At 34.1% G+C, this 23,650-nt stretch overlaps 5 protein-coding genes across 6 annotated transcripts; 1 reads left to right on the plus strand and 4 right to left on the minus strand.

Moving 5' to 3' along the window:
- The first annotated feature begins 352 nt into the window (after window positions 1-352).
- On the plus strand, window positions 353-2,281 carry LOC107950436 (ras-related protein Rab11A). Its single transcript, XM_016885283.2, has 2 exons — window positions 353-814; window positions 1,673-2,281. The coding sequence occupies exons 1-2, from the start codon at window positions 594-596 to the stop codon at window positions 2,121-2,123; spliced, it is 672 nt and encodes a 223-aa protein (XP_016740772.1). The 5' UTR covers window positions 353-593; the 3' UTR covers window positions 2,124-2,281.
- Window positions 2,282-2,396: 115 nt separating this feature from the next.
- LOC107950435 (RNA cytosine-C(5)-methyltransferase NSUN2) lies at window positions 2,397-8,299 on the minus strand. 2 transcript variants are annotated; one of them, XM_016885279.2, is made up of 15 exons: window positions 8,035-8,299; window positions 7,866-7,954; window positions 7,692-7,758; window positions 7,474-7,589; window positions 6,621-6,687; window positions 6,477-6,525; window positions 6,259-6,344; window positions 5,804-6,069; window positions 5,654-5,709; window positions 5,460-5,545; window positions 4,576-4,668; window positions 4,057-4,369; window positions 3,342-3,958; window positions 2,962-3,196; window positions 2,397-2,882 (listed from the first exon to the last, which is right to left on the minus strand). In XM_016885279.2, the coding sequence occupies exons 1-15, from the start codon at window positions 8,206-8,208 to the stop codon at window positions 2,602-2,604; spliced, it is 2,595 nt and encodes an 864-aa protein (XP_016740768.2). In that variant the 5' UTR covers window positions 8,209-8,299; the 3' UTR covers window positions 2,397-2,601. The 2 variants fall into 2 exon arrangements, with proteins under 2 accessions (XP_016740768.2, XP_016740771.2); XM_016885282.2 differs by lacking the exons at window positions 7,474-7,589; window positions 7,692-7,758; window positions 7,866-7,954; window positions 8,035-8,299 and adding an exon at window positions 7,098-7,123.
- Window positions 8,300-9,482: 1,183 nt separating this feature from the next.
- Window positions 9,483-11,574, minus strand: LOC107950434 (40S ribosomal protein S6). The gene is made up of 6 exons (XM_016885278.2): window positions 11,483-11,574; window positions 11,314-11,378; window positions 10,661-10,718; window positions 10,444-10,552; window positions 10,077-10,349; window positions 9,483-9,954 (listed from the first exon to the last, which is right to left on the minus strand). The coding sequence occupies exons 1-6, from the start codon at window positions 11,486-11,488 to the stop codon at window positions 9,716-9,718; spliced, it is 750 nt and encodes a 249-aa protein (XP_016740767.1). The 5' UTR covers window positions 11,489-11,574; the 3' UTR covers window positions 9,483-9,715.
- Window positions 11,575-13,360: 1,786 nt separating this feature from the next.
- LOC107950896 (putative WEB family protein At1g65010, chloroplastic) lies at window positions 13,361-15,489 on the minus strand. Its single transcript, XM_041089661.1, has one exon. The coding sequence runs from the start codon at window positions 15,028-15,030 to the stop codon at window positions 13,564-13,566; it is 1,467 nt and encodes a 488-aa protein (XP_040945595.1). The 5' UTR covers window positions 15,031-15,489; the 3' UTR covers window positions 13,361-13,563.
- A 1,391-nt stretch (window positions 15,490-16,880) lies between these two features.
- LOC107950432 (pentatricopeptide repeat-containing protein At4g02750) lies at window positions 16,881-20,520 on the minus strand. The gene is made up of 2 exons (XM_016885277.2): window positions 19,188-20,520; window positions 16,881-18,823 (listed from the first exon to the last, which is right to left on the minus strand). The coding sequence occupies exons 1-2, from the start codon at window positions 19,993-19,995 to the stop codon at window positions 17,862-17,864; spliced, it is 1,770 nt and encodes a 589-aa protein (XP_016740766.2). The 5' UTR covers window positions 19,996-20,520; the 3' UTR covers window positions 16,881-17,861.
- Window positions 20,521-23,650: the final 3,130 nt, after the last annotated feature.

Genomic DNA, 23,650 nt, shown 5'->3' on the forward strand with positions numbered 1-23,650 from the left:
TTTATATAGTTTTTATGTACATTATATATAAAATTCAACATAAATTCCAGGATAAATTATATTTTTAGCCATTTTAAAATAGGGTTTGTCATATTTTAATCACTTTAAATTTTTTTCTCAATTTAGCAACTCTAAATAAAATAATTGTGCAAGTTAATGAGTGATTGACACAGACTTTTTTTTTCTTTTGATTAAAATTTAAGGACCTATATATAATTAATCCAAAACTTTTTTCCCTTCTCTTTCTCACATATATATAAAATATATATTTTTATTATATAATTACATAATTATTATTTTATTTATATAAAAAAATATTAATTAAAAACAATAATTAAATATTTTCAGCGACAACAATTATACATGAAGCTTAAAATTTTATTCCTGTCTATTTATTTAACTTATTAAACGAAAATAAACAACAAAAATCCAACTGTTCATCAGACATCAAAATCTTTACTCACTGTATTGCGAATTAATTCTTGGCTATACATATACATTCTATATATATATATGATATTGGAGGCGGAGAAAGCAAATGAAAAGTTGAAAACAAGAGAAGATCAAGTGGAAAAAGAAAGCAGAACAAGAAAATGGCAAATGCAGACCCAAGCCAGAAGGTTGACTACGTTTTCAAAGTAGTGTTGATCGGTGATTCAGGTGTGGGTAAGTCTCAAATTCTTGCTCGCTTTGCTAGAAACGACTTCAGCTTAGATTCCAAGTCTACCATCGGAGTTGAGTTTCAGACTAGAACCCTCCTCATTGAGCACAAGAGTGTTAAGGCTCAGATCTGGGACACTGCTGGTCAAGAACGGTAACTTTTCATGCAAATTCATACCTTTTTCCTTGCTTCTTTTATATATTTTTTCATTTCTGGGTTTTTCGTTTTTATGTGCATTTGCATCTTTTTTTCTTGTTCTTTCTTACACTTGCAATTTGTTTTGTGGAAAGATATGAAAAAAAGATTTGTTTTTGGTGAAATTTTTTCTTGGTTTTTCGTTTTATTTGCATTTGCATTTTTCTTCTTGTTCGTTCATAGATCTGTATGTTTGTAGATAGAAACTATTTTGTTTTGCCAGTTTTACTGTGGACTGATAAGACATGTATTGATTGTATTTAGCTTGTCTAGATGGATGGTTGGTGAGATGTTTGCCATTTCAATCAGGAGTGGATTGGATTGGATTTTTCGATGGATGAATTGTATATTTACCGTTGATCGTGTATATATATTATATATATATTTCCTTTTATTTTTAATGATGGCCATGGGATTGGTAAACATTTACATGGATCTCGGTCACAATCTTGACATATCAGTTGAACCTTGGTGTCGCCTTTATTGCAAAGTATTGTATTGTATTAGATCCTTGATCTCATAAATTTGCAACAGATCTCTGGCCTACACATTGAAAAACATGTGCTTGCAGTAGCTTGCGACCGATGTCCTTGAACTTGAGCCGTTAAGTTGCAACCATTTAGATATTTATCATATTACCTTGAAAATGAATGTTCGGCAAGGTATATAATGGCTTTGGTCCTGTCTGATCTGCTGGTCTCGTCCAGGGCATTGGTTATTTGGTTATGGGGATTCCTTTGGTGGTATTATTTTCCTGGTTTGAATACAGTTTTAAGAGTAGTCGGTGATTTTGCTTCTTATGTTATATTGGAACAGATACAGGGCGGTTACGAGTGCATACTATAGGGGTGCTGCCGGGGCAATGCTGGTTTATGATGTAACGAAACGCCAGACCTTCAATCACATCGCACGCTGGCTAGAAGAGTTGCGCGGTCATGCTGACAAGAACATTGTTATAATGCTGGTTGGGAACAAAAGTGACCTCGAAAAGCAGCGGGAAGTCTCAACAGAGGATGCCACCGAATTTGCTCAAAAGGAAGGACTATTTTTCTTGGAGACCTCAGCTCTTGCAGCGAAAAATGTTGAGACCGCATTCTTAACTGTGCTTACCGAGATCTTCAACATCGTGAACAAGAAAAACATAGTTGCCGGTGAGAATCAAGGGAACGGTAATAGCAATCCCACGTCACTAGCAGGCAAGAAAATCATCATTCCAGGTCCAGCTCAAGAAATTCCAGCAAAGAGCAACATGTGTTGTAGATCATGATGCAATTGGATTTATCTCCTAATGTCAGTTTCTTTTTTTCACATTTTTATCTGCTTGTATATTTACATTGCTATAGCTTTAAGCTTGCAAGGGCAGCTAATTAATTGAATGTTTTTGAGATTGAGTAATAATATGAAACCAAAATTTTGAAGCTTCAATAATAGGTTCCATTTATATTGTATTTTTATTTCACTCTAGTTCTTAGCATCACCTTTTTCATATAACAACATTAAGGATTCCCTCTAATTACATGATAGAGTTCAAACATACAAATGGCCAGATAAAATTGCATTCGACAACTTTGATAGCGTGAACCAAATTGTTTGTTAAACTGTTATGTTCCATTATACCTAAGGTGACAATAAATAAACCTTAAAATTTCTCAATAATAATCAAAGCTTCGATCTAGCAGTCAGTAAGTAAGACCTTCAAATTACTAAAGTATCTATAGAACCTTGAAACTCTTTCATCTTTAGTCCTATTCACTAGCATTGGTATCCTGTATTTTCATTGCTTCAACATTGTGATCCTCCAGTGGGGTTCCATTTTCACCACTCATATCTTGTTTCTTATCTAGCACGCCAAGGCTTTCGGGTGCCAAAGTTCCATTCTTTTCAGTCTCCATACGTGCTGAAAGCCTTTCCAGCAGTTCCTGGCAGTCCATTGCTGTAACCATCACACTCAAACTCGACCGGCCTTTCCAGCAGCCAATGGCTATTGCAGATGCATCTGCTTGGATATGGTCTGATAATTTGTCACCTGCCAAGAAAAGGTTAGGAAGGGAATCATGGAAACCAATTGTTCTGGCAGGAATGGCAGATCAAATGAAGTTACTTACCTTCTCTCAAAACAATCACACAGCAGCCTAAAATCAGGTCTGCTGCCTTCTGACCGAAATCAGCATCAACAAAGTCAGCAAATTTGATTGATTTATATTGCAAAAGATGCTTGAAATCTGCTGGGGAAGCATACAGTATTTGTTTGGTAATGTATGGGAGAATCACAGGCAACCCTTCTGATGATATCCTGAATGAGCATGGTGCCAAGGAACCTTCTCTAGATGATTGGCGCTCCTATTTTTAGAACAAAATCAAATAAAATGAGAAAAAGAATCCTCAGTGACTCAGAAGCAAACCAGGCTATGCAAATTCTGATAAAATGAAAATTTCCTTGCGGAAAAATAAATAGGGCAATTAAAAGAAAAAAGAATATACTCACAAACATCTTCAGGCCAACGGAAGTTATCTTCAGTTGCTGTCCAACTCGAAAATTCAGGTCCAAAACATCCTTAACTGATTTTGAAACATAATAAATTCTCTTCACATGGTTAGCATCCTTGTTTCTTGTAACAAGGTGGCCAGTGAATGGGAAGGATTCATCAATACCATAAAATGCCTTAATGCTGTTTATTATAGTTTCATCTTGGAAGAAAAGAACAGGGTCGACGCCTTTCCACTTGCCCTGAATCTGCAATTTCCGCTTCTCTCCTGTTTTTGCAGAATCTGTTTTCTTATCAGCTGCTTCAGAAGAATTGCTCTCTGGAGCACCTCGAGCTGGTTCATCATCAACTAAATCCGCTTCTAAAGCCACCTCAGAGATCTTTTCATCAACCTCTGAAATCTCTTCTGAGATCTTTTCATCAGCAGCCTCCAAAGCCATCTCAGAGATATTTTCTTCAGCCTTTGAAGCTACTTCCAAGATCTTTTCATCTGCCCCATCCACAGAACTAACTTCTAATCCATTAATTTCCTCAGTCGCTTGGTCTGACAAATTTTCATGCAGTTCACTTCTAGTTGATAATTTTCCTTGTGAAGTAGCAGACTTGTCAGGAATTGCTGCAGCAATCATTATGAAACAAATTTGTAAAAGCCCAATAAGGCAAGCTAAATGAAAGAGAAAAGCTAGGGAATCAAAATTGATAGTTTTAATTTACCTGGCAAATGAGAAACTTTCTGGAGGACAGCAATGAAAAAGGCTCCCGTGTTCTGATCATGAGGCACTATCCTCATGCAGAGTTGTAGTGAGAGATCAGAAACTTCTTCCTCCAAATCATCAATCGAAGAAATGGTATCATCAGGCTGAACTACATCTTCAGCATTTACACTTTCACCATTCTCACTCTTCTGGTTGTTGTTAGTTAGATCCGCATAATTTTTGCCAGAAGGGAACATGCTAGGAACAATCCCATTTCTTTGCAACTTGCGAGCATCCTTGTATGATGGTAACCAGACTCCCTTATCACGTACCTGATGAACACATAAAACCTTATCACATGAAAAGAAGAAAATGGAATGTTGAAAAGTAAAATCTTCATGAAAAGTATCATATTATTGTTATTAGTTGGTAGTTACACTATCTTATCGGGAGAGCATTTCAAACATAAATATCCAGACCCTCACTTAGGGAATAAATATGGCACATTTAGTCAACAGATGAGGCACCATATACTAACCTTCCATTTAGTTAGACCTGGTCGGCGAATTAATTGAGGCAGTTCATTTGAGACATCAACTAGTTCAACAGACCCTCCACATCTTCGTAAAATCTGAAGCAAAAAGGGGAGACAAAGAACTTGTTTAAACACAATTTAAAAAAACCAGCAAAATTGAATGATGAGGAAAGAGTAAGATCAAGAAACTGAGGAAAAAAATTCATATATATATGGATAGTAAAACATAACATAAAAGTGTAGGAGTAACTACTAAGACCAGGGTTAAAAATTTAAAGTTCATCTAAAAAATAATTTAAATATAAAACCACAAAATACATGTTTAATAACGAATATCTTATCAGCTACCTGAACTCAAACTGAACAACCAATTCATGCTTTAGTGTACTGACCAGTTCGTATCTGTTAATGTTTTACCATCACTGGCAAGACTCTATCAATAAGCTTCCATCAAAGATTCATCTTGGAGGATTGAATTACACTAATTACTTTAATCAGCTTTTCAAATCCACATGACAATTAGAAGTTGCGTTGTTTCATCTTTCCTAAAATTCATCTGGCTTTGACATGATTGGTTACCTTCACAAATTAGGATCCTTCTAGGGCCTTAAACTTTCATCTTAATGCAGCTCAACACATCATATTTTAATGGGTGTTATTCTTTTCCAAAGAGGAGATGATATTCTAAATCTCTGATGCAATTAGCGTCCCTATATATTACATTATTGACCACGAAAATAAAGAGATAAACATACCATCTCTTTCTCTCTCCCCTCTCCCTCTCTTTTTTAAAAAGGTAACTCCATTTTCTAAAAGACACAAAAGTAAAAACAACCAAAGAAGTTACTTCGGTTTAGTGATTTTGTCTCTTGGGCAGCATAAATTACCTCAGCAACCACAGCTTCATTTTCAACTGGATTCAAGGAGCAGGTTGAGTAAACCATTCTTCCACCAACTTTCAACAAAGATAGACCTGCCATAGAGCAACAAATTAGAGACTGGAATGTCCACTAATTAAAAATTAAGGTCTTCTATAATTGATAACATCCACTAATAAAAGTCTAAGTTCTATAATTGATACCTCGCATGGCAATGTGAATCTGTAGGCAGTGAAGTCCATTGCCCATTCCTCCATTCCTGTATGAATGCACATAAATAAGATCTTATGAAATGTGATATTAGCAAGTGAAGGGGTGCGAAAGAAGAGAAGGCAGAGCAAGAAATGGCGAACCATTTACGCCAGATATCAGGAGCCTTGCGGAGAGTACCATCACCACTGCAGGGCACATCACATAATACACGGTCAAAGAGAAGTTGAGGAATGCTCTGCTCCAAGTTATTTGTTGTTTCTGAACCATTTGAGATATTTTTGTGGGAACGGCAGCCAGGGAAGTGTTGACCTTCATGATTTGTAACTATCAGGTTAGCAGTGCACATTCTTTTTGTTTGGTGGATGAGAAGGTTACATCTTTGTACATCAAGATCATTTGCTAGAACCTAAAGCAAAATACAATGAAAAATTGTTATATATGTCTGTGCATATAACAATTAATTCAGCATATTAAATAAGGGGTAAGAGTTGTTATCCGAGCAGGCCAAGAGGCTACCCAAGCAATGCATGATTATATGGTGATGATGGGCAGACCAACTAAAACCCAAAGTTCAGAGAAAAAAAAGTAAACAAACCATGCCATCTGGTAAAAATCGTCCTTTAGCTGAGTGGTGTATAATTTCAAGCAACTGAAAAGTTTTTGAACCAGGTGCTGCGCACACTGCACAAGGGAACAGCAGAAAATAGTAAACTATATTTCCAACATAGATCAGATACAGTTTCTTAACTAAAATTGCACAAAATAAGGGGGTGATGTTTAGAAAGAAGATAAAAAACAATGAAAGTTGCTTACCATCAAGTACAAAATGATCGGGACGTACATCAAGGAATAGAGGAGGCACCTACATCATGAACAAGTGGAATATTAGTCAAAGAAAACAGTCAGAAACTTGCCAAATGTATAACAGCAAAGTACTTGCAAGTGACATCCACCTACCATGCTGACAGCCTCCTGTCTACTGATGTTCCCTATTTCAGTTTCAAGTTTCAAAAACTCATGAAACCTGAAAGTTATTTAACCAAATCATGAATTGTCTAACGACCATACAATAATAATAATAACACATAACTTGAGAATGGAAACCATTTAAAATCATACTAGGCAGCTTGGACATAACATATATGCTTAGTATATGAAAAGCAACAAGACATTAACATGACAAAACCAGCACTTGTAAATCACATAATTGATATAAAGTAAAATCTAGAAGACATTGAAATGTTGCAAATGCATCATATCAGTCTTCCTCTTTGCTGAAATAGAAAAGATATAACCCAGATAAGATAAGCATTAACTTATCTATACAAGTAAAATTCAAGAACATGCAAATAACTCAACCCGACGAGTAAGGCAATATTGACACTGTGTAATCACATAGGATTGCCGAATACATGATCATGTAAAACGACTTACCTCTCAAGAGTTTGGTTTTTCCTTAGCTGCATGCGTGAAAAATTCGATTTAAAATCATACTAGGCAGCTTGGACATAACATATATGCTGAGTATATGAAAAGCAACAAGACATTAACATGACAAAACCAGCACTTGTAAATCACATAATTGATATACAAGTAAAATCTAGAAGACATTGAAATGTTGAAAATGCATCATATCAGTCTTCCTCTTTGCTGAAATAGAAAAGATATAACCCAGATAAGATAAGCATTAACTTATCTATACAAGTAAAACTCAAGAACATGCAAATAACTCAACCCGACGAGTAAGGCAATATTGACACTGTGTAATCACATAGGATTGCCGAATACATAATCATGTAAAACGACTTACCTCTCAAGAGTTTGGTTTTTCCTTAGCTGCATGCGTGAAAAATTCGATTGCCAAGCAAGGTTATCAGGGTACCAAGGCAAAGGTTTTATAGGCTCCAAGTCACCCCCTTCAATAGCCTGCAAAAAAAAAAAAAGAGCAAGCAACAAGGCCAAAAGACAGTTACTTACAATACCATTTAATTAAGATATCCGTAGCACAAGGAAAATTCAGCAACGCACTTCAGCTTGAAGAGATTTCATAAAATCATTCTCTAACTGTGAACGAATATCCTCACAAAATTGGCTACTGCAAAAGATTAGTAAAGATATTACTAAGCAGAGAAATGATTGTTTCACAATCAATCCTCAAACCCCAAATCTTGAACAAGTAAAAAAAAGAAAAGAAAAACATACGTGGCATTAATTCTGAAAGCAGCAGGTAATGGTTTTCTAAGCATTTCCATGAAAGCATCCCATTCCTCAGGAGAAACAATCCCTTGTTCCTGCCAGAAAAAGGAATTACATAAAACACTTCCATCTTTCACATATAGATGAAATAAGAAAAAGAACATATAAAAATTACTTTGTAATATTCATCAAAGGAAGGGTTTTGAGTAGCAAAAGGCTGCCAAGCAGGGTTACTAGAGTTGGGGTTATTGGGGTCACATGAAGACTCGGTTTTTGGTCGTTTCCAAACATTTTCTCTGCTTTGTTTAAAATGTTTCCTTTGAGTACGAGACCCTCTTCGACCTCCCATTGTTTCTGCTTATTCAGTTGTTCTGTAAGATGGTGGCCGCCGCTGAGGTTTAGAGAGAGGGAGTTTGAGATTGAGAGTGGGATCTGTTTTAGTTTTTGTTCTCAGATATTTAGTTACAAAAGAACATGGGCTTGCTACTGTTTATTTTTACAACATGGCCCATCTGGTATTCTTCAACTGCCAGAAACGGCTGAAAGGCAGTTTTTGAAGGATGTAGATATTGGTCCTGCCATGTATGAAACCTAATCCAGTAATTGGCTGTTGTTGGATGGTTGACGACATTGAAGGTTAGCTAACAGGCTACCTTTGAAGTTCGCCCAGGCCCAATAGTTAGAAATTGGTCAAACAGGGAATTGAAGCTCCCCTGGTTTATTACTTTTTAGGATAATGCAATTTTGCCATAGAAGTATTTGTACTTCTCTTTAGCTTAGCAAATATCACTTTGAGATGGATACAAGTTTAGTATTGATTTTGGAAAATTCTTTTAGTATTGTTGTTAAAATTTTTTTTTGAAAAATAAGATGTCTGCATTTAAATACAATTTAAATCATTAATATTACGATATCTCAATAAAATATAAAAAAAAATTATTGTAACTTATTATTATTTGATATGTGAAATATTACTTATTTGTAAAACTCAATAGGAATATATATAATTTATATTTTTGAAATAAATTTTAATAGAAAAACATTTTTACAAATATTACATAAAATACGTTAAATTATAAATAATAATTTAAAAAAGTTTTTCCCAAATGTAGTAGAAGCCCTTAAGTTTTATAGCTTCAAAACTATTTTTGGAAAATCAAAGTTCGAGTCAATCTTAAAATATCACATCATTAAGCTTTTATATTTTTACAAATTTTAAAGTCAAAATGAACCTAAAATATTGCCATATTCAAGGGACTAAAATTATATCTAACCCTACTTTTTTTCACCATTCTTAAAATACCCTGTGCTGCATTGGATGAATCTGTGCAGGTATTTTTGCTTTCGAGAATTCCTTGTTTAAAAAGACAGTTACGAACTTGGTTTATCTTTCACTTCTTTGATCAAGCAAGGGTGTACCGAATCAATCAAAGATCTGCATAGTTATCAATTTTATATCTAACCAAATTGATGGTTTAGAGGAAAGCTAGACAAGCTTTGGCTACTTGGTGGAGATGAAAATGTAACCCAAGGACTTGTGAACTGGAACCAAAAGCCTTTTCCACGTTCCCTCAGACTCTATATAAAGCTTTCCTTTGCTGTCTATATAAATGTGTCATGATGTAATCTAATCAGTAAATTTAACCATTCATAAAGTAATTGAGTAGGTAAACATCCAAAACATAGTCATAACACATTCAAAACATATTGTTCATGTGATACTGATACACTAAAAAAACAATACCCCAAAAAACCATCGGCGGACTCTAGAAAATTGAATAATCAAAATGACCTCGACAAATAAAAAAAGTTTCAGAATCAAACATTCAACTACTGACCAAAATGCCAAACCACAGTTAAGCTGCAATGGAAGGCTTAGAAGCAGCAGAGAGCCTGGATCTCTTCTTGGCTAAGCTCTCACTCCTGCGCTCACGCTGCTCCTTCAACCTCTGGGCAAGCAGCTTCTGGTACTCAGCAGCATCAGCCTTGGCCTTTGCAACTCTCTTCTTCTTTTCTGCAATTCTGCAACGCTTCCTCTGCAGGGTCAAAGGAGTCACCAACCTCTGAATTTTGGGAGCCTTGCTGACTTTCTTACCTGCATTCCAAGAAAGTGATTGTTATTTCCAACTCAAGTGCAGCTTGTCATAAACTCAAATATTATGAACAAGAATTCCTCCACCTGCAAACTTAAGCTCAAATGTATCACTTTGTACTCACCGGATTTGGTTGTAAAGGTTCGGCGATAAGTATTAACATACTTCCGAACATCATCCTCCTTAGACAGGTTGAACAACTTCCTGATTTTTGATGCTCTCTTTGGACCCCTCATTCTTGGCTTCTCAGTGTCAGTCAGTCCAGGAAGATCATTTTCACCCTTTTTCACAATAACCAAGTTCAAAACTGAAAGATCCTGACTAACAATGCATCCGCGAACTGACTTCCTCCTACGCTCTCCATTTCTCCTACCATACCCACGGAAGCAGGGAGTACCTGTTCAAAGAATTAGAAAAGCAAACATTTAATTAACCAAAAAAACATTTCTACACAAATAAGAACAAGGAAAATTATTTCAGAGTCCACAGACCTCTGTGAAGCAAAAGACGAACACGCCCAGGAGTGAGAACTCCTTGCTTCATTGGAAAACCTTGTTTATCACAGCCTCCCATGATCTTGAATACATAGCCCTTAAACTCCTGTTGAAGGATAATTAAGGGGTGAGCAAATTGCAGTTATAAAGTCCAGATGCACCAGCAGAAACTCGAGGCAGTGAACGAAAAGCTAAAGGTAACTTGGAAACATACCTCACCGAGGGCATCACCACTGACTTCCTGTGAGATCCTCTTGTCAAAAAAGGCTCGACTGCATTTTCAAATGTCAATGTGAGAATATTTTCTTCTCAATACAAAGTAGCAACTACCAACTCGCATTGACGCAAGAGAGTAAATACATGCTAACAAATACAATCAAGCCAAGCTGCTTAAAAGAAACTATTATTTTAACATAATACACCATAATATTATAAGTTCCACTTCATAACTAAATGAAAAAAGAAAAGACCTACAAATCAAATCCATTTGTTGATTTTGTGTTGCAAGATAAAAGAGAAGACCATCAGAATTTTTTTAATTGCTTTCTCACAGTTGCATAAAATTATGCCTCAAATAGAAGATATCCAAACTTCGTTAGCAAATAATATACATTTTATTTTGCTTCAACATAATTGACTTTCCACATTCTATAAATACTCAGCAAAGTTGAATCCCACCCAAACAAAATATAACTGAAACCTGAATATATATATAGACAACATAACCAAAAAGAAGCCATATCCTTCATACGGGTCTTTTCATGGTTAAGACAAGCAGCATTAAATTTAACACTAAATATTGAAATTAAATCAACGAATTCAACTTAAACCCAACTATTTCATGAGACAGAGAGAGAAGAAAATTACAGTTTCTGGTCATCATCAATTTCCAGCTTTTTTTGGCAACCAGTAGTCGGATTTGCAATGTTGAACTGAGAAAAAAAAAGAAAAAAAATCAGCAAAACGAAAAGAATAAACAAACCCCAAAAAAGGATTGAAATCTATTTATATTTAGTTCAAAAGAAAAAGAAAAAACCTTCATTTCTGTTTGATGGGTCTTCTGAGGAAGAAATGCCGCAGCTCTGCTCTTGCTAGCTTTAAGCCTTGAGGTTAGGGTTTCGCTTCTGTTAAAGGGTTTTTATTTGTGGATATTTATATATATAAAAGGGGAATGATTGGGTGCTGCTAGTGACCACCATAACTTTCATCTGAAACAAATTAGACTCGTACATGTGGACATTTGATGGGTACTGAATTCCAATTTGGGCTTTGGGTTAATTGGTTAAATGAGCTTACTTGGACCCACTATAATCGCTTTACTCTAATTTAATTTAAATTTAATTAAAATAATTAAAATTTTGTGGGGAAAACGTTGAAATTATGTGCAGGGAAAAAAAACAAAACCAAAAATAAATAAGATTTGAAAATACTTAAATCAATAATTAAAATTAAAAAATTTGATAAAAATCATAAGCACAAATTTATTAAAAAAAACTAAAATCAACCATTAACAATTTAGAAAAAAAAATAATAGTAAAATATCGAAATTTGAAAATCTATAACCTCCATGGGTGGTTTTATCAAATTCTATTTTTCAAATTTGTTTTTCAATTAAAAAATAAAGGGCAGATTATATTCTATAAATATGTTGAAATAAAAGAAAACTCTAAATGGTTAATTGTGTAGTAGTTTTATTTGGTTAGACCAAGTGTAACAACTTTATAAATAAAATTAAAAATCTTATCACATGGGTATGTATGTGAAAATTATAGATTTAGAACATAAATGTGTATTTAAAAATGACATACAGTAAATAATGAAACGCGTGGTTTGAAATTAATTAATTATAACAACACAAGAAATATGTACTATATTAAAATTAAAAAATTAGATTAAATTGTAAGTAAAACGAAATTTAAACTCATAAATACATCATATTAACAATCTAAAATGCACTATGATTGTTATCATGGTATTGTCAGCAATCATGAGTTAGTGCTAAGTTGACTTATAATATCAACTCAGTTAACAAAATTATTAATGCAAGAAATTTTATCACATGCATATGCGTATGAAAACTATGTATTTAAAACACAAATGAGTGTTTGAAAATAATATATAATAAATGATGAAACATATAATTTAAAATTAATTAATAATAACTCATAAAAAAATATACATGATATTAAAATGAACAAAATTAGATTAAATTGTGATTAAAATAAAATTTAAATACATAAATGCATTAAATTAAAAATATTAAATAAATAAATTATTTAGTAGGAGATAAATCTCACGAAGAAGGAAGACTTAAAAAAGGAAAGTTCTTGACTGAGTTATTTTCATAATTTGATTTCGATTATTCTTTAATTATATTTAAATTCATTTATGAAATATGTCAATATTAATATAGTTATTAAAATTTAATATATATATATATACTTTGTGTATATTAAAATAAAATCATATAAAAAATTAAATGAAGTTTTAGTTGAGTAGTAAATATTCATTCAATTAGTATGAGTTTAAATTCTACCATACACATATTTTTATTGATTTTTATTAAAATAAAATACAAAAGTACCTCAAATAATATAACTTGTTTTAATTACATTTCTATAAATTTTCTAACCGAGTTGATGTCTGGTTGACTCGTGACACCAACTAAATCATGGAGTTAAATAGAAATATAAATTAGTAAATTGACACGTATCCTTAAAATATATATATATATTAGTAATAGAATTCTTAAGTAAGTAGGTGTCACGAGTCAACTAGACATCAACTCAATTAAAAAATTATAAAAATGACTTTCCAAATTTAAAATAAATTATATAATTCGAAGGTAATTTAGTAGGATTTGAATCCATATCAATCACATTAAAAGAACTTTAAATTTATCAGTCAACCAAAACCTAATTTTAATTTATTTATACATTTTCTAATTTTAATTTTATTATACATATTTTAATTGTATATATTACCAATAAGTGTATGTGTAATAGCAAGACACATTACACTCTTGTAAAAAACACATAATTAAAGAAAAATAATTAAAAAGAAAAAGAAAAAAAATGAACAAACAAGTTGAAAATCGTATACTATACACACTTCATTTTATTTTTCTCCTTGATCTAAAGGTTGTTCCTTTTTGGGAATATTTTTTCTCCTTATGAGATCACCGAACCTTCTTAACAAAGCTTTCTTCTTTCTAGTGCTCCTATCACCTTCTTCATCAAAATGGCTTGTATCAATTCCCTCAAACTCCTCGCCATTCATTCCTTCATCATCCGTCAACACAGAAGATGACTTTTTCCTCTGATGGGTTCCACCACTTGGTGTTGAACCAGCGGCAGGAGCAGACTTTGGGGTTTCAGCCACATCAAAAATGGATCCTTTAAGTGGATCATCAGAGTAATCCGAACTCGAATCTTCATCACTTGCTCTCACTGGGAATGTCAAGCTCAAAGGGCCACTACTGCGTTTATGATAACGCTTTACTTTCTTACTATGATCCTTATCTGCAGAACTAGTATTGACTGGTTTTTGTTTCGTGGCTTGTTCATGATGATCCTCAGTTTCCCAATTTGCTTCACAAAACAATAGTTTCAAATCCCTAATGTTTTCAACTGCTGCTGCTTCATTGATCTTAAGACTTTCATTCTCTTGTGAAAGGATATTCAAAGCTTCTTCTTTTTTAGCAATGGTGTCTTTGAGTTGGGAATTCTCTTCCCTGGCAATACTAGCTGCTTCTTTAGATACACTAGCTTCATTTATGGCTTGTTTCATTATATCCCGTAGTTTCTGATTCTCTTCCTTGGCTATTTTATACATGTTTTCAGATTCCTCGAGTGCTTCAAGCAATGCTTTGTTCTCTTCTTGAGCTGCATTCCTTTCATCTTCGGCTTTTCGAATACATTCAACGAATCCCTTCTCTTTTCCATTCCATCCTAAAAGGGTTTCTTCAGCTTCAAGTCTCAATCTCTCTGAAGTATTGTTGAATCTATCAGCTTCTTTCTTTGCTTCCATGTATTGTGCTTCAACGTTCTTCAGTTGCAGCTTCAAGTTTTCGACTTCCTCTTTCGATTTCTCGAGCTCTTGGATCGTTAAACAATGCTTCTCTTTTGCTTCGTTTGCTTCGGATTTCACTTCCTTCAATGCTAAGGCTAAATCATCCATGGCCTTTTGGTTGTTTTCTTCAGCTTCAATGGTGGATCTTAGTTGACTCTTTAACGACTTCACTTCTTCAGCTAATTTCTTTGCTTTCAATGACGAAGCTCGTTCATCTTCAAGAGCGCGAGCTGAGTTAGTTTTAGTCAATTGAAGCTCAAATTCATGTCTCTCTAAATGATCATCCCCCACTGAACCCTGTGATGCAACCTCTGACGAACCTTCAGATTTATCCAGATTTTCCAACAAAAGCTTGATTTCTTGCTTGGATCTTTCTAAAGAAATCTGGGTTTGTTTATGTTCTTTTGATTGAGCAACGAACGAATCATGCATCTTCTTCTCCGATTCTTTCCTTCTCTCAATCTCTTCCTCTAATTCCTGGATTCTCTTCTTCGCTTGAGACAACAAATCCATGGCTTCGGACTCGAATAATCTTGATTTTACCAACTCTTGTTTTAGTTTACGAAACGACGCTTCTTTTTCAGCCTATTTCACTTCCAATTCTTTAGCTTTCCCAAGTTCAGTTTTCAAGGATTGGATGTACCTTTCCTTGTTCTTAAGTTCTGTATGAATGTCTGCAACTTTCCCAGACGCCATTGATGTATATACCTTTGATTGACATCTTCACTTAACTTCATCCCAATTTCATCTTCATACCCATTCATTGATTCCTCCATTTCTGATCATTAAAAAAAACAAACAAGAAAAGTTTCAGACATTGATGATCATTGAAAAAAAAACATACTAACATGATAACATCGATATACCTTTGATTGGCATGAAAATGTTGATGTTGAAGTGTTTTTTTTTTTATTAATTTGTTGGGAGGAAGGGGTTGTTCTTTTTGAAAAAGCACCATTGGGGGGCAACGATTCTAAAAATAAACAAGATTTGGTGATTGAGATTATACTGACTCCATTGTTTTCTAATAACAGATACAAGTGAAAACAAACCAGTTTAAACAACGTTAAAATGTTTTAAAATTGGTTAAATTTAATCTATGAACAAGAAAAATCCTATTGGAGAAAAAAAAGGGGACCAAAATCTAAAAGGATAAAATTGGTTAAATAAAATGTCCCAAATCTAGAGGGAAAGAAAATGGGTGGTTTTGTAAGAAAATCCGAAGTTGGTGGGGGGTAATCAGTTAAAACCAATGCTAAGAATGTTGGAGTACTACCACACGTAAAATATCCTTCTCATAAGAGTGATCGAATCTTTGTCGCAACGATAAAGTTGTAACAATCAAACAAGGCGGTTCAAATGGTAGATGAAAAATGTTTAAATTAATGGTTTAGAAAATTGGTGGGTTTGGCCTTATTAGCCAGCCGGCTGAGATGGCTCTCCCAAGATTGCTTTAGTGGTTTGGGAAAAGTACAGAATGAATGTTATATGGTGAGTTTGATAGAGTTTTCAAAGTGTTTTTGGTGATTAGTGGAGAGGCTATGTATAACTTTTGAAGCGGGTCCTTTTAGATTGTTTTGTTTGGCTAACTCTTAAATTTTACTCACTTTTATAAAGTTACGGATTTAGTTCTTATACTTTAATTTAATTAATGTTAATTCTTTTACTTTTTAAATTTTAAAAAACTTTTAAAATTTTAGTCTTAACAGCATCATTTATATCCGTTTGGTTAAATTCAATTACTAGCCTTGTACTATACATACTAAAAATTTGATCCACATTCTTCAATTGGATCATTTTAAGTCCTTATACTTTTCGAATTTTGAAAGTTTAGGCTTGATATAAAATGACAACAGTTAATCCATTAACCGAGTTTTTAATAAGTATTATGTTAAAATAACAAGTTGACATAACACTATACATACGATAATATGTTTGGTGCATCAGGTTTTGGAAATAGTGTAACTTAACTTAGTGAAACTAAAAATATTGTATGGTAAGGACCAAAATTTTAATAATTGAAAAGTACAAGAAATAAGAATGACCAAATTAAAGTAGAAAGATTAAATTTACAACTTTTGTAAAATATAAGGACTAATAATAAAATTGAACCTTGGCTAAAGAGAACAGATAATTGAGTCATGGTGTATGTATGAAACCCCGAAGTGTGTTTGATGTGATTTGAAGTGTTAACCACAAGCTGAACATGTTGCAAACAAATATTGCAAAAAGACGTAGTTTAAGTATGATGATCACGGGGCGTCTAGTGAGCCCCTTGACTACAAGTAGAGCGAGCTTCTCCTTCTTCGCTTCTCTTGGTCAAAGTAGTTGATTTGAACTAAGTGGTCACATGTAACACAATCTATTCCAATTGCTCCATTCTTTCGTCATTCATCTTTAACATGATTTACAATTAAAACTATAATCCCATTTTCTTTTCAACTTTCTACCATAGACAACAGATTGAAGGAATAGGAATTAAACAAAGCTATGACAAAGGATGTGAACAGATCCTTAATTTTTGCTGATGTCCTTCAAGCAAATGCAGTGGATACCGGCTTTCATGTTCTCAGTTGCATGGAGGTATATCATTCAGTTAGTCCCATCTCTTCCAATGATTCCGCCAGGTATGCAAGAGATACCTAGTAATCCCTACCAATTCCATCCCTGCGAAGATAAGGTAAAATGCAACAAATGAAGCCAGAATCCAATGGAAGAACCAGCCACCAGCACCACCTGCCAGATCATAATCCACCCTACCTAATCTAGATGATAATAAATATTTGTCCAGAGTTATGAGCCAATGCAATTGAAGGCCAAACATAGCTACTTTAAAACATGTGTTCCTTCATTGATCAGACAATTTTTAAGACATTGGTCACAGTCACTCACAGGTAAGAAACAACTAAGGTAGAACACACTCGCACTATCTTTTAGCATGAATTCCACCATAAATTCCGTTCCCTATCTGATAATATGCAAAGTGGAACTATGCCAACATAGTATCTAAGTATATGAGTAGAAGGCTGAAGATCAATTTCTTCCCTGTCACCAAATTTGTTGCATACGCCGAAATAATCAGTAACTGTCACCACTGCTGTCAGTCACAAACAGAGCAGCCAAGGAGTTGATAGCAGATAAGTAGAACAACAATAGGCTATGTTCACAACTTGTTTTCACAAGTTCCTACCAACAGTTGTGGCTTCCCTGTTTCTCCTAAAATTCTATAACTAGAGAGACAGTGAAATGTGTTTTCCCCCCTTGGCATAAGATATCATTGTTGGTTTGTAACCAAATGAATGCACATTTTCTATCTGGAATCACAACTCACATTGAGATATATGTCAATCAAAACTACTCCACAACAAATCAATTTCTGCAATATTAACCAGTGCTTTCATTTGTAAGCTAATACTCTTAATCTCTAAATGAATCTTATTGGTGTCCGGATGAGAGATATCCCCTCCAAGGAAGTGGTGCACCTTATTACCAATCTCCATCCAACTATATGCACATTGCTTTTTCACTCCTTGCTCTTTCATCTGTAGCCTCACTCTTGTGACTTCATCCCACATGCCAGCCGCAGCATATATATTAGACAAAACAACATAAGCGCCAGAATGATGTGGATTCCATTCCACAATTTTCTTAGCTGCTAATTCCCCTAATTCTACATTCAAGTAAACACTGCAGGCAGCTAAAAGAGCACCCCAGACTCCAGCATCAGCTTCAAAAGGCATCGATCGTATTATTTCTGATGCCTTTTCCAGCTGACCTGCTCGACTCAGTGTATCAACCAAGCAAGAATAGTGTTCAGGTCCAGGACAAATCCCATATTCTTTTACCATTAGGTCAAAGAAGTCCATACTTTCATTTACTTTCCCTGCATGACCACAAGCTGATAATAAACTAAGAAAAGTTACCCCATCTGGTTTAACACCAACCACTTCCATCTGGTTGAAGAAATCAACAGCCTTTTCACAGAGACCGTGCTGCGCAAATGCAGAAATGATTGTATTCCATGAAACAAGGCATGCTCCATTCATTTGTCTAAAAGCTTGCTCAGCATCAAGAATGCTACCACATTTACTATACATATTAATCAAGGAATGACACAAAGAAGCATCTGATTCAAAGCCATATTTTATAACAAGCACGTGCATTTGCCTGCCTTCCTTAACTGATGCAAGACCAGAACAAGCAGTGAAAACAGAAACAAGGGTGAAAATATCCGGTTGGATAGCCAGCTTAACCATTTCTGAACACAACTTAAGTGCTTCCTCTCCGATCCCATTTAGTGCATAACCTGCACCATATATTACAATCACCTTAGCCTTCAAACTTTTGAAAAAAAAAAAATGTAATCTTCCTTCTAAAACAAGAAAGGATCTTTAGCTTTTCAATATCTAAAGCAATATTTCCAAAGTCAACAACCACGACACTTTTTTGTATCAGATGTTTGCAAAGCCATTGTAAACTATATTCTGCATCAACTAGTACATACCAAGCATTTTTTCCCTCAAGAAATGAAAGGAACACAGTGCAGCTACTCTACATCTTCTGATTCAGATCAAAGTACGATTACTACAAGTTTATTCCAATTTTGTCATTATATGATCATCAAACATAGCAAAACAGACACTCTATTGTAGATAAAGAAGCAAACAGACCTGTTATCATTGCATTCCAACAGGGTAGATCTTTGCACCAAATTCCATCAAACAAGGTCCTAGCATCCTCCACCTTCCCTTCCTTAAAATACCCAGTTATCATAGCAGTCATAGCAACAACATTCCTATTGGGCATCCGCTCATACAACTCCTTGGCTTCATTAAACCTGCCATTATCAACATACCCACTAATCATCACCGTCCAAGAAACAACATTTCTATACGGCATCTCACCAAACAAAGCCCTCGCCTTCTCAAATTCCCCTACCTTCATATACCCATCCATCATTGCTGTATAAGAAATCACATTCTTTCTAGGCATTTCTTGGAAAAGCATTTCAGCTTCTTTCACTCTATCCCATCTTATAAACCCTGACATCATCGCATTGTACGACTGGGTATTCCTCTCAGGCATTGCTTTAAAATACTGGAAAGCTTCATCTAAGTATCCATTTTCGACACAACCGGCGATCATGGAGTTCCAGGAGAGTATATTTCTATCAGGCATTGAAATAAAAAGTTTCTTCGATTCCCGAAGAAAGCCATTCTGCCAGTAGCCGGTAATGATAGAGTTCCAGGAGACGACGTCGGGAGTTGGCATATTATCAAACAGTTGGCGGGCAGCTTTAATGTAACCGGCCCGAGAAAGTTCCCGGATCCTAACGTTGCAATCATAGACACGGGGAGCAGAGAAGGAGTGGTGCTTAGCTGGGTAAAGAAGAGCTTTGAAAGCGAAAGGAATATGAAATATGGGGAGAAGAGAGGGAGAGATTATGGGTGTGGATTGGAGGGAAAAGCGAAGGAGCATGATAGCAAAATACTCAATTATTATTACATGAGAAGAAATAGAAATTGGAATTTTGAGTCGGGCGAGTTTTTGTGCAAGAAAGATGGGTTTAATTTAACAATTTAATAAAAGAAAAATGTTTATATAAAAAATTATTAAACATTAAATACAAATGTATACTTTAAAACAAATATGAAGATGACATGAGTTGGGTGGGACTCTATCTATCAACCTCGGTCTCATGGTCGTCTTGGACTTCGATATATGAGAGATCAAAACACCTTTTTCTTTTATGAAGATTGGGTGAATTTGGTATCTAAGGACAGTGCCTTATGGGTACAAGTCCTTTGAGCGAAGTATGATTTGAAAGAATAATTATTGGATAGCATTGCTCAAAGTAAATGCTCAGATCTTTGAAGGGCCTTTTCTAAGGTATGACCCTTATTTCGAGAGAATTTACCTTGGTCAATTGGAAATGGTAATAACATTTGTTGTTGGAAGTATTTATGGGTTCCGACAGTAGGTCCTTTGATAATGCAAATACATGCTCTTGATAATCTTAATTTGGATTGCCCTCTTAGTGAAATGGTTACACCGGATGGAACTTGGAATCTTGACCTTTTTAGTGTATGGTTGTCAAAGGATGTGGTCAGGCAAATAGTAAGTATTCCTCCTCCTCACCCTTCTTCGGGATCGGATAAGGTTATTTGGACACGTACAGCATTAGGGTCCTTTTCTGTTCGAAGTGCCCTTTGGATTTTAAAGGAAAATTCTTTGAATTCTAGAGATGACTTATGGAAGAACACATGGAAATATTAAGGGTCGCAGAGAGTCAAAAGTTTCCTTTGGTTAGTATCTAAGCAAAGGCTACTTACTAATGTGGAGCGTACTCAATAGGGAATTGGGTATAACAGCTCTTGCTCGTTATGCGAACATGAAACAGAGGATACTCATCATGTGCTTTGGGATTGTTCGGCAACGAAGAAAGTGTGGATGCATATTGCCCTACTTAATCAACAACACAATTTTTTCTTTAGGACTCTACAGGATTGCTTAAATTCTAACATTTGTTGTTCCGCAAGGTTGCCTAGATGAGGAATAATTTGGTCTTGTCTTTTTGGACTAATTGCTTGTCACATCTGGAAGAATAGGAATTTGTTTATCTTCCAAGGTATTACTTGGAACAGTCTTAAAATTGTTAAACTTTCCTATAGTTGGGCACAGCAGTATGAGTTAAGCCATAATGGATACAAGCAAATGAACATACTTTTGATACTCGAGCACCCTTAATAGGTAAATGGGTACATTTATTCACTGATGGTGTAGTGGATAAAGGTTCTGTAAATGCTTTTGATGGTGGAGTGTTATGTGACTGGAATGAGAATTGGATCTTGGGGTATAATCACTATATGAGAAAATGCACAGTTTTTGAGACTAAACTATGGGGTATTTTAGATGGTATACTTATTTTGCTTAGCAAAGGTTTTAAAAGAGTTACGATTTAGACTGAAAATCTAGAGGTGGTCAGAGCCTTACAAGGTAGTGTGGCGATGGATTCAGGAATACGGTGCTCAAGAGGGTCCAAAGGATTACGAGAATTGAAGGACAGTGGTGGATTAGATATGTTCCGAGAGAGGTTAATCTAGTTGCTCACTGATTGGCTAAGCTGAGCTTAGGATGAAAGACAAGCTTACAGATTTATGATGACGCCCCTAATGAAGTCTTAAAAATTCTCCAACAAGATAAAGCTTGTAGTGCTTTCGAACAATTTAATTTGATGTAACTCGATTCTTGTTTATCACCAAAATAAAATAATCCTCCAAAAATAATAATACGAGCAAGTTTAAACTAGTTCGAGTTAACCATTTACAAATATAGAAATTTTTAAATAAAATATGAGATTGGTATTATGGGTTGGGCCTAGTTTGAACGATTAAACGATTATGTATACTATCAATGGCATGCATAAGTTCAATTTGAACTTGACATTTCATGTACGCTTATTAAGAGTACTTTAAAATGCTTCTTATATGATAAGATTACTTACAATTCCCATATAAGTTGAAGACTACTTAGATTTCAATAAAAACAATGAATTTGAAAATTGTAGGTTTTTATTTTATTATAATTTTGAGGTGAAATTTATATGATTATTTAAAATTATAAAATATGGTTTTTTTTAACAAATGGAACTAAAGGTTTTCAGTAAAAAAAATAAACAAATTAATCTCTCAGCCGAAAAAATGTGCATCCAGGCAAAATAAAAATCTATTAAGCCCTTCCATTAACAAAACTATTATTCACCAGTTTGACCATTAATGATCGCTAACATGATTAATAAAAGCAATGAAGAGTTAACACATGCCATGAGATATAAATACATATTTAAGAAGAAAAAGATAATTAAAAGAATATAGTAATCCGCGTCTAAAATGAATTTGGACAAATCAACGTTCAAGTTGATTTAAATATGGGCATATATATGTTTAAATTTGTTTTGAACATGATTTGTCATATTATGAAAAAAATAGTAAAAATAATAATTATTGTAAAAAATCATAAAATCCTTAAAAGAATCAAAAGTAAAAATGTGTTTCGATGGTGGGATGAAATATCAACACTAATTTGGAACTATGTATATTTGTGCCAAATTTTATTTTAGTCCTCAATAACGTGTGATTATTTTGACCTTTTTAATAATATTTATAATTTCACAATTTCTTTAGAATTTTAAAATATTATAACCTTTTCATGATTCTAATGAAGTTCCATACTTCTTTAGAATTTGTTATAATACTAATAATTATACTTTTGTATAATACTTCTATAATGTGTTCATTCTTTTATAATTTAATTGAATTACTTATAACCACAGGTATGAATGTCATACGTTTATCTAGTGTAACACCCCTAACCCTTATCCGTCGCCGGATTAGGGTTACGAGGCATTACTGAACAAAACACACCTCAATACAAACGTTCAATAGAATTCAAGAATTTAACATTGATATGCAATTCGTTTGAATACATGTTTAAATCAACTATTTCTAAATCAAAATATAAGCATTGTATATATATAAATGGAAATATATTAAGCTTAGCCAAATTTTAAGTAAGTATAATTATAAATTCTACTTTAACCTTTTTAAAGCAAAACATAACATTTTGATCCCGTTAAACCATAAGAAAATAAGCTATTTTCGTATGGCTATTAATTTCATATACAATATATCAAAGTACAACTTTCCAAAACAATTATCTAGCCTGTACATGCCAAAGTTAAAATTTAAACAGTTTAATACCGAGACAGTAGATAGAGTGATGAACTTGCTGACGATCCCCAAGCTTGAAGCTTGATCTTAAGTCTAAAAATCAGAAAGACATGAACAAACAAAGTAAGCTTTTATAGCTTAGTAAGTCTATAGCATAACAGAAATTATAAAAATAATTATGTAATTTCCTGATACACTTAATGAATTCGCAAATACTATATATGTTAACTATTACATATAGTCAAAAGCATACTTAATTATCAACTCTTAAAATCGAATGTAAATTCACCATAAACATGAATAGCCGAATGCTTGTATACATATATGCTTAACAAATATTAGCTCCAAATGTGTATACACTTATTATAACTAAATGTATATATGTATTTATCACCTGCATATAT

The sequence above is a fragment of the Gossypium hirsutum genome, chromosome D03 (genome assembly GCF_007990345.1).
Source record: "Gossypium hirsutum isolate 1008001.06 chromosome D03, Gossypium_hirsutum_v2.1, whole genome shotgun sequence".
Classification (NCBI taxonomy): domain Eukaryota; kingdom Viridiplantae; phylum Streptophyta; class Magnoliopsida; order Malvales; family Malvaceae; genus Gossypium; species Gossypium hirsutum.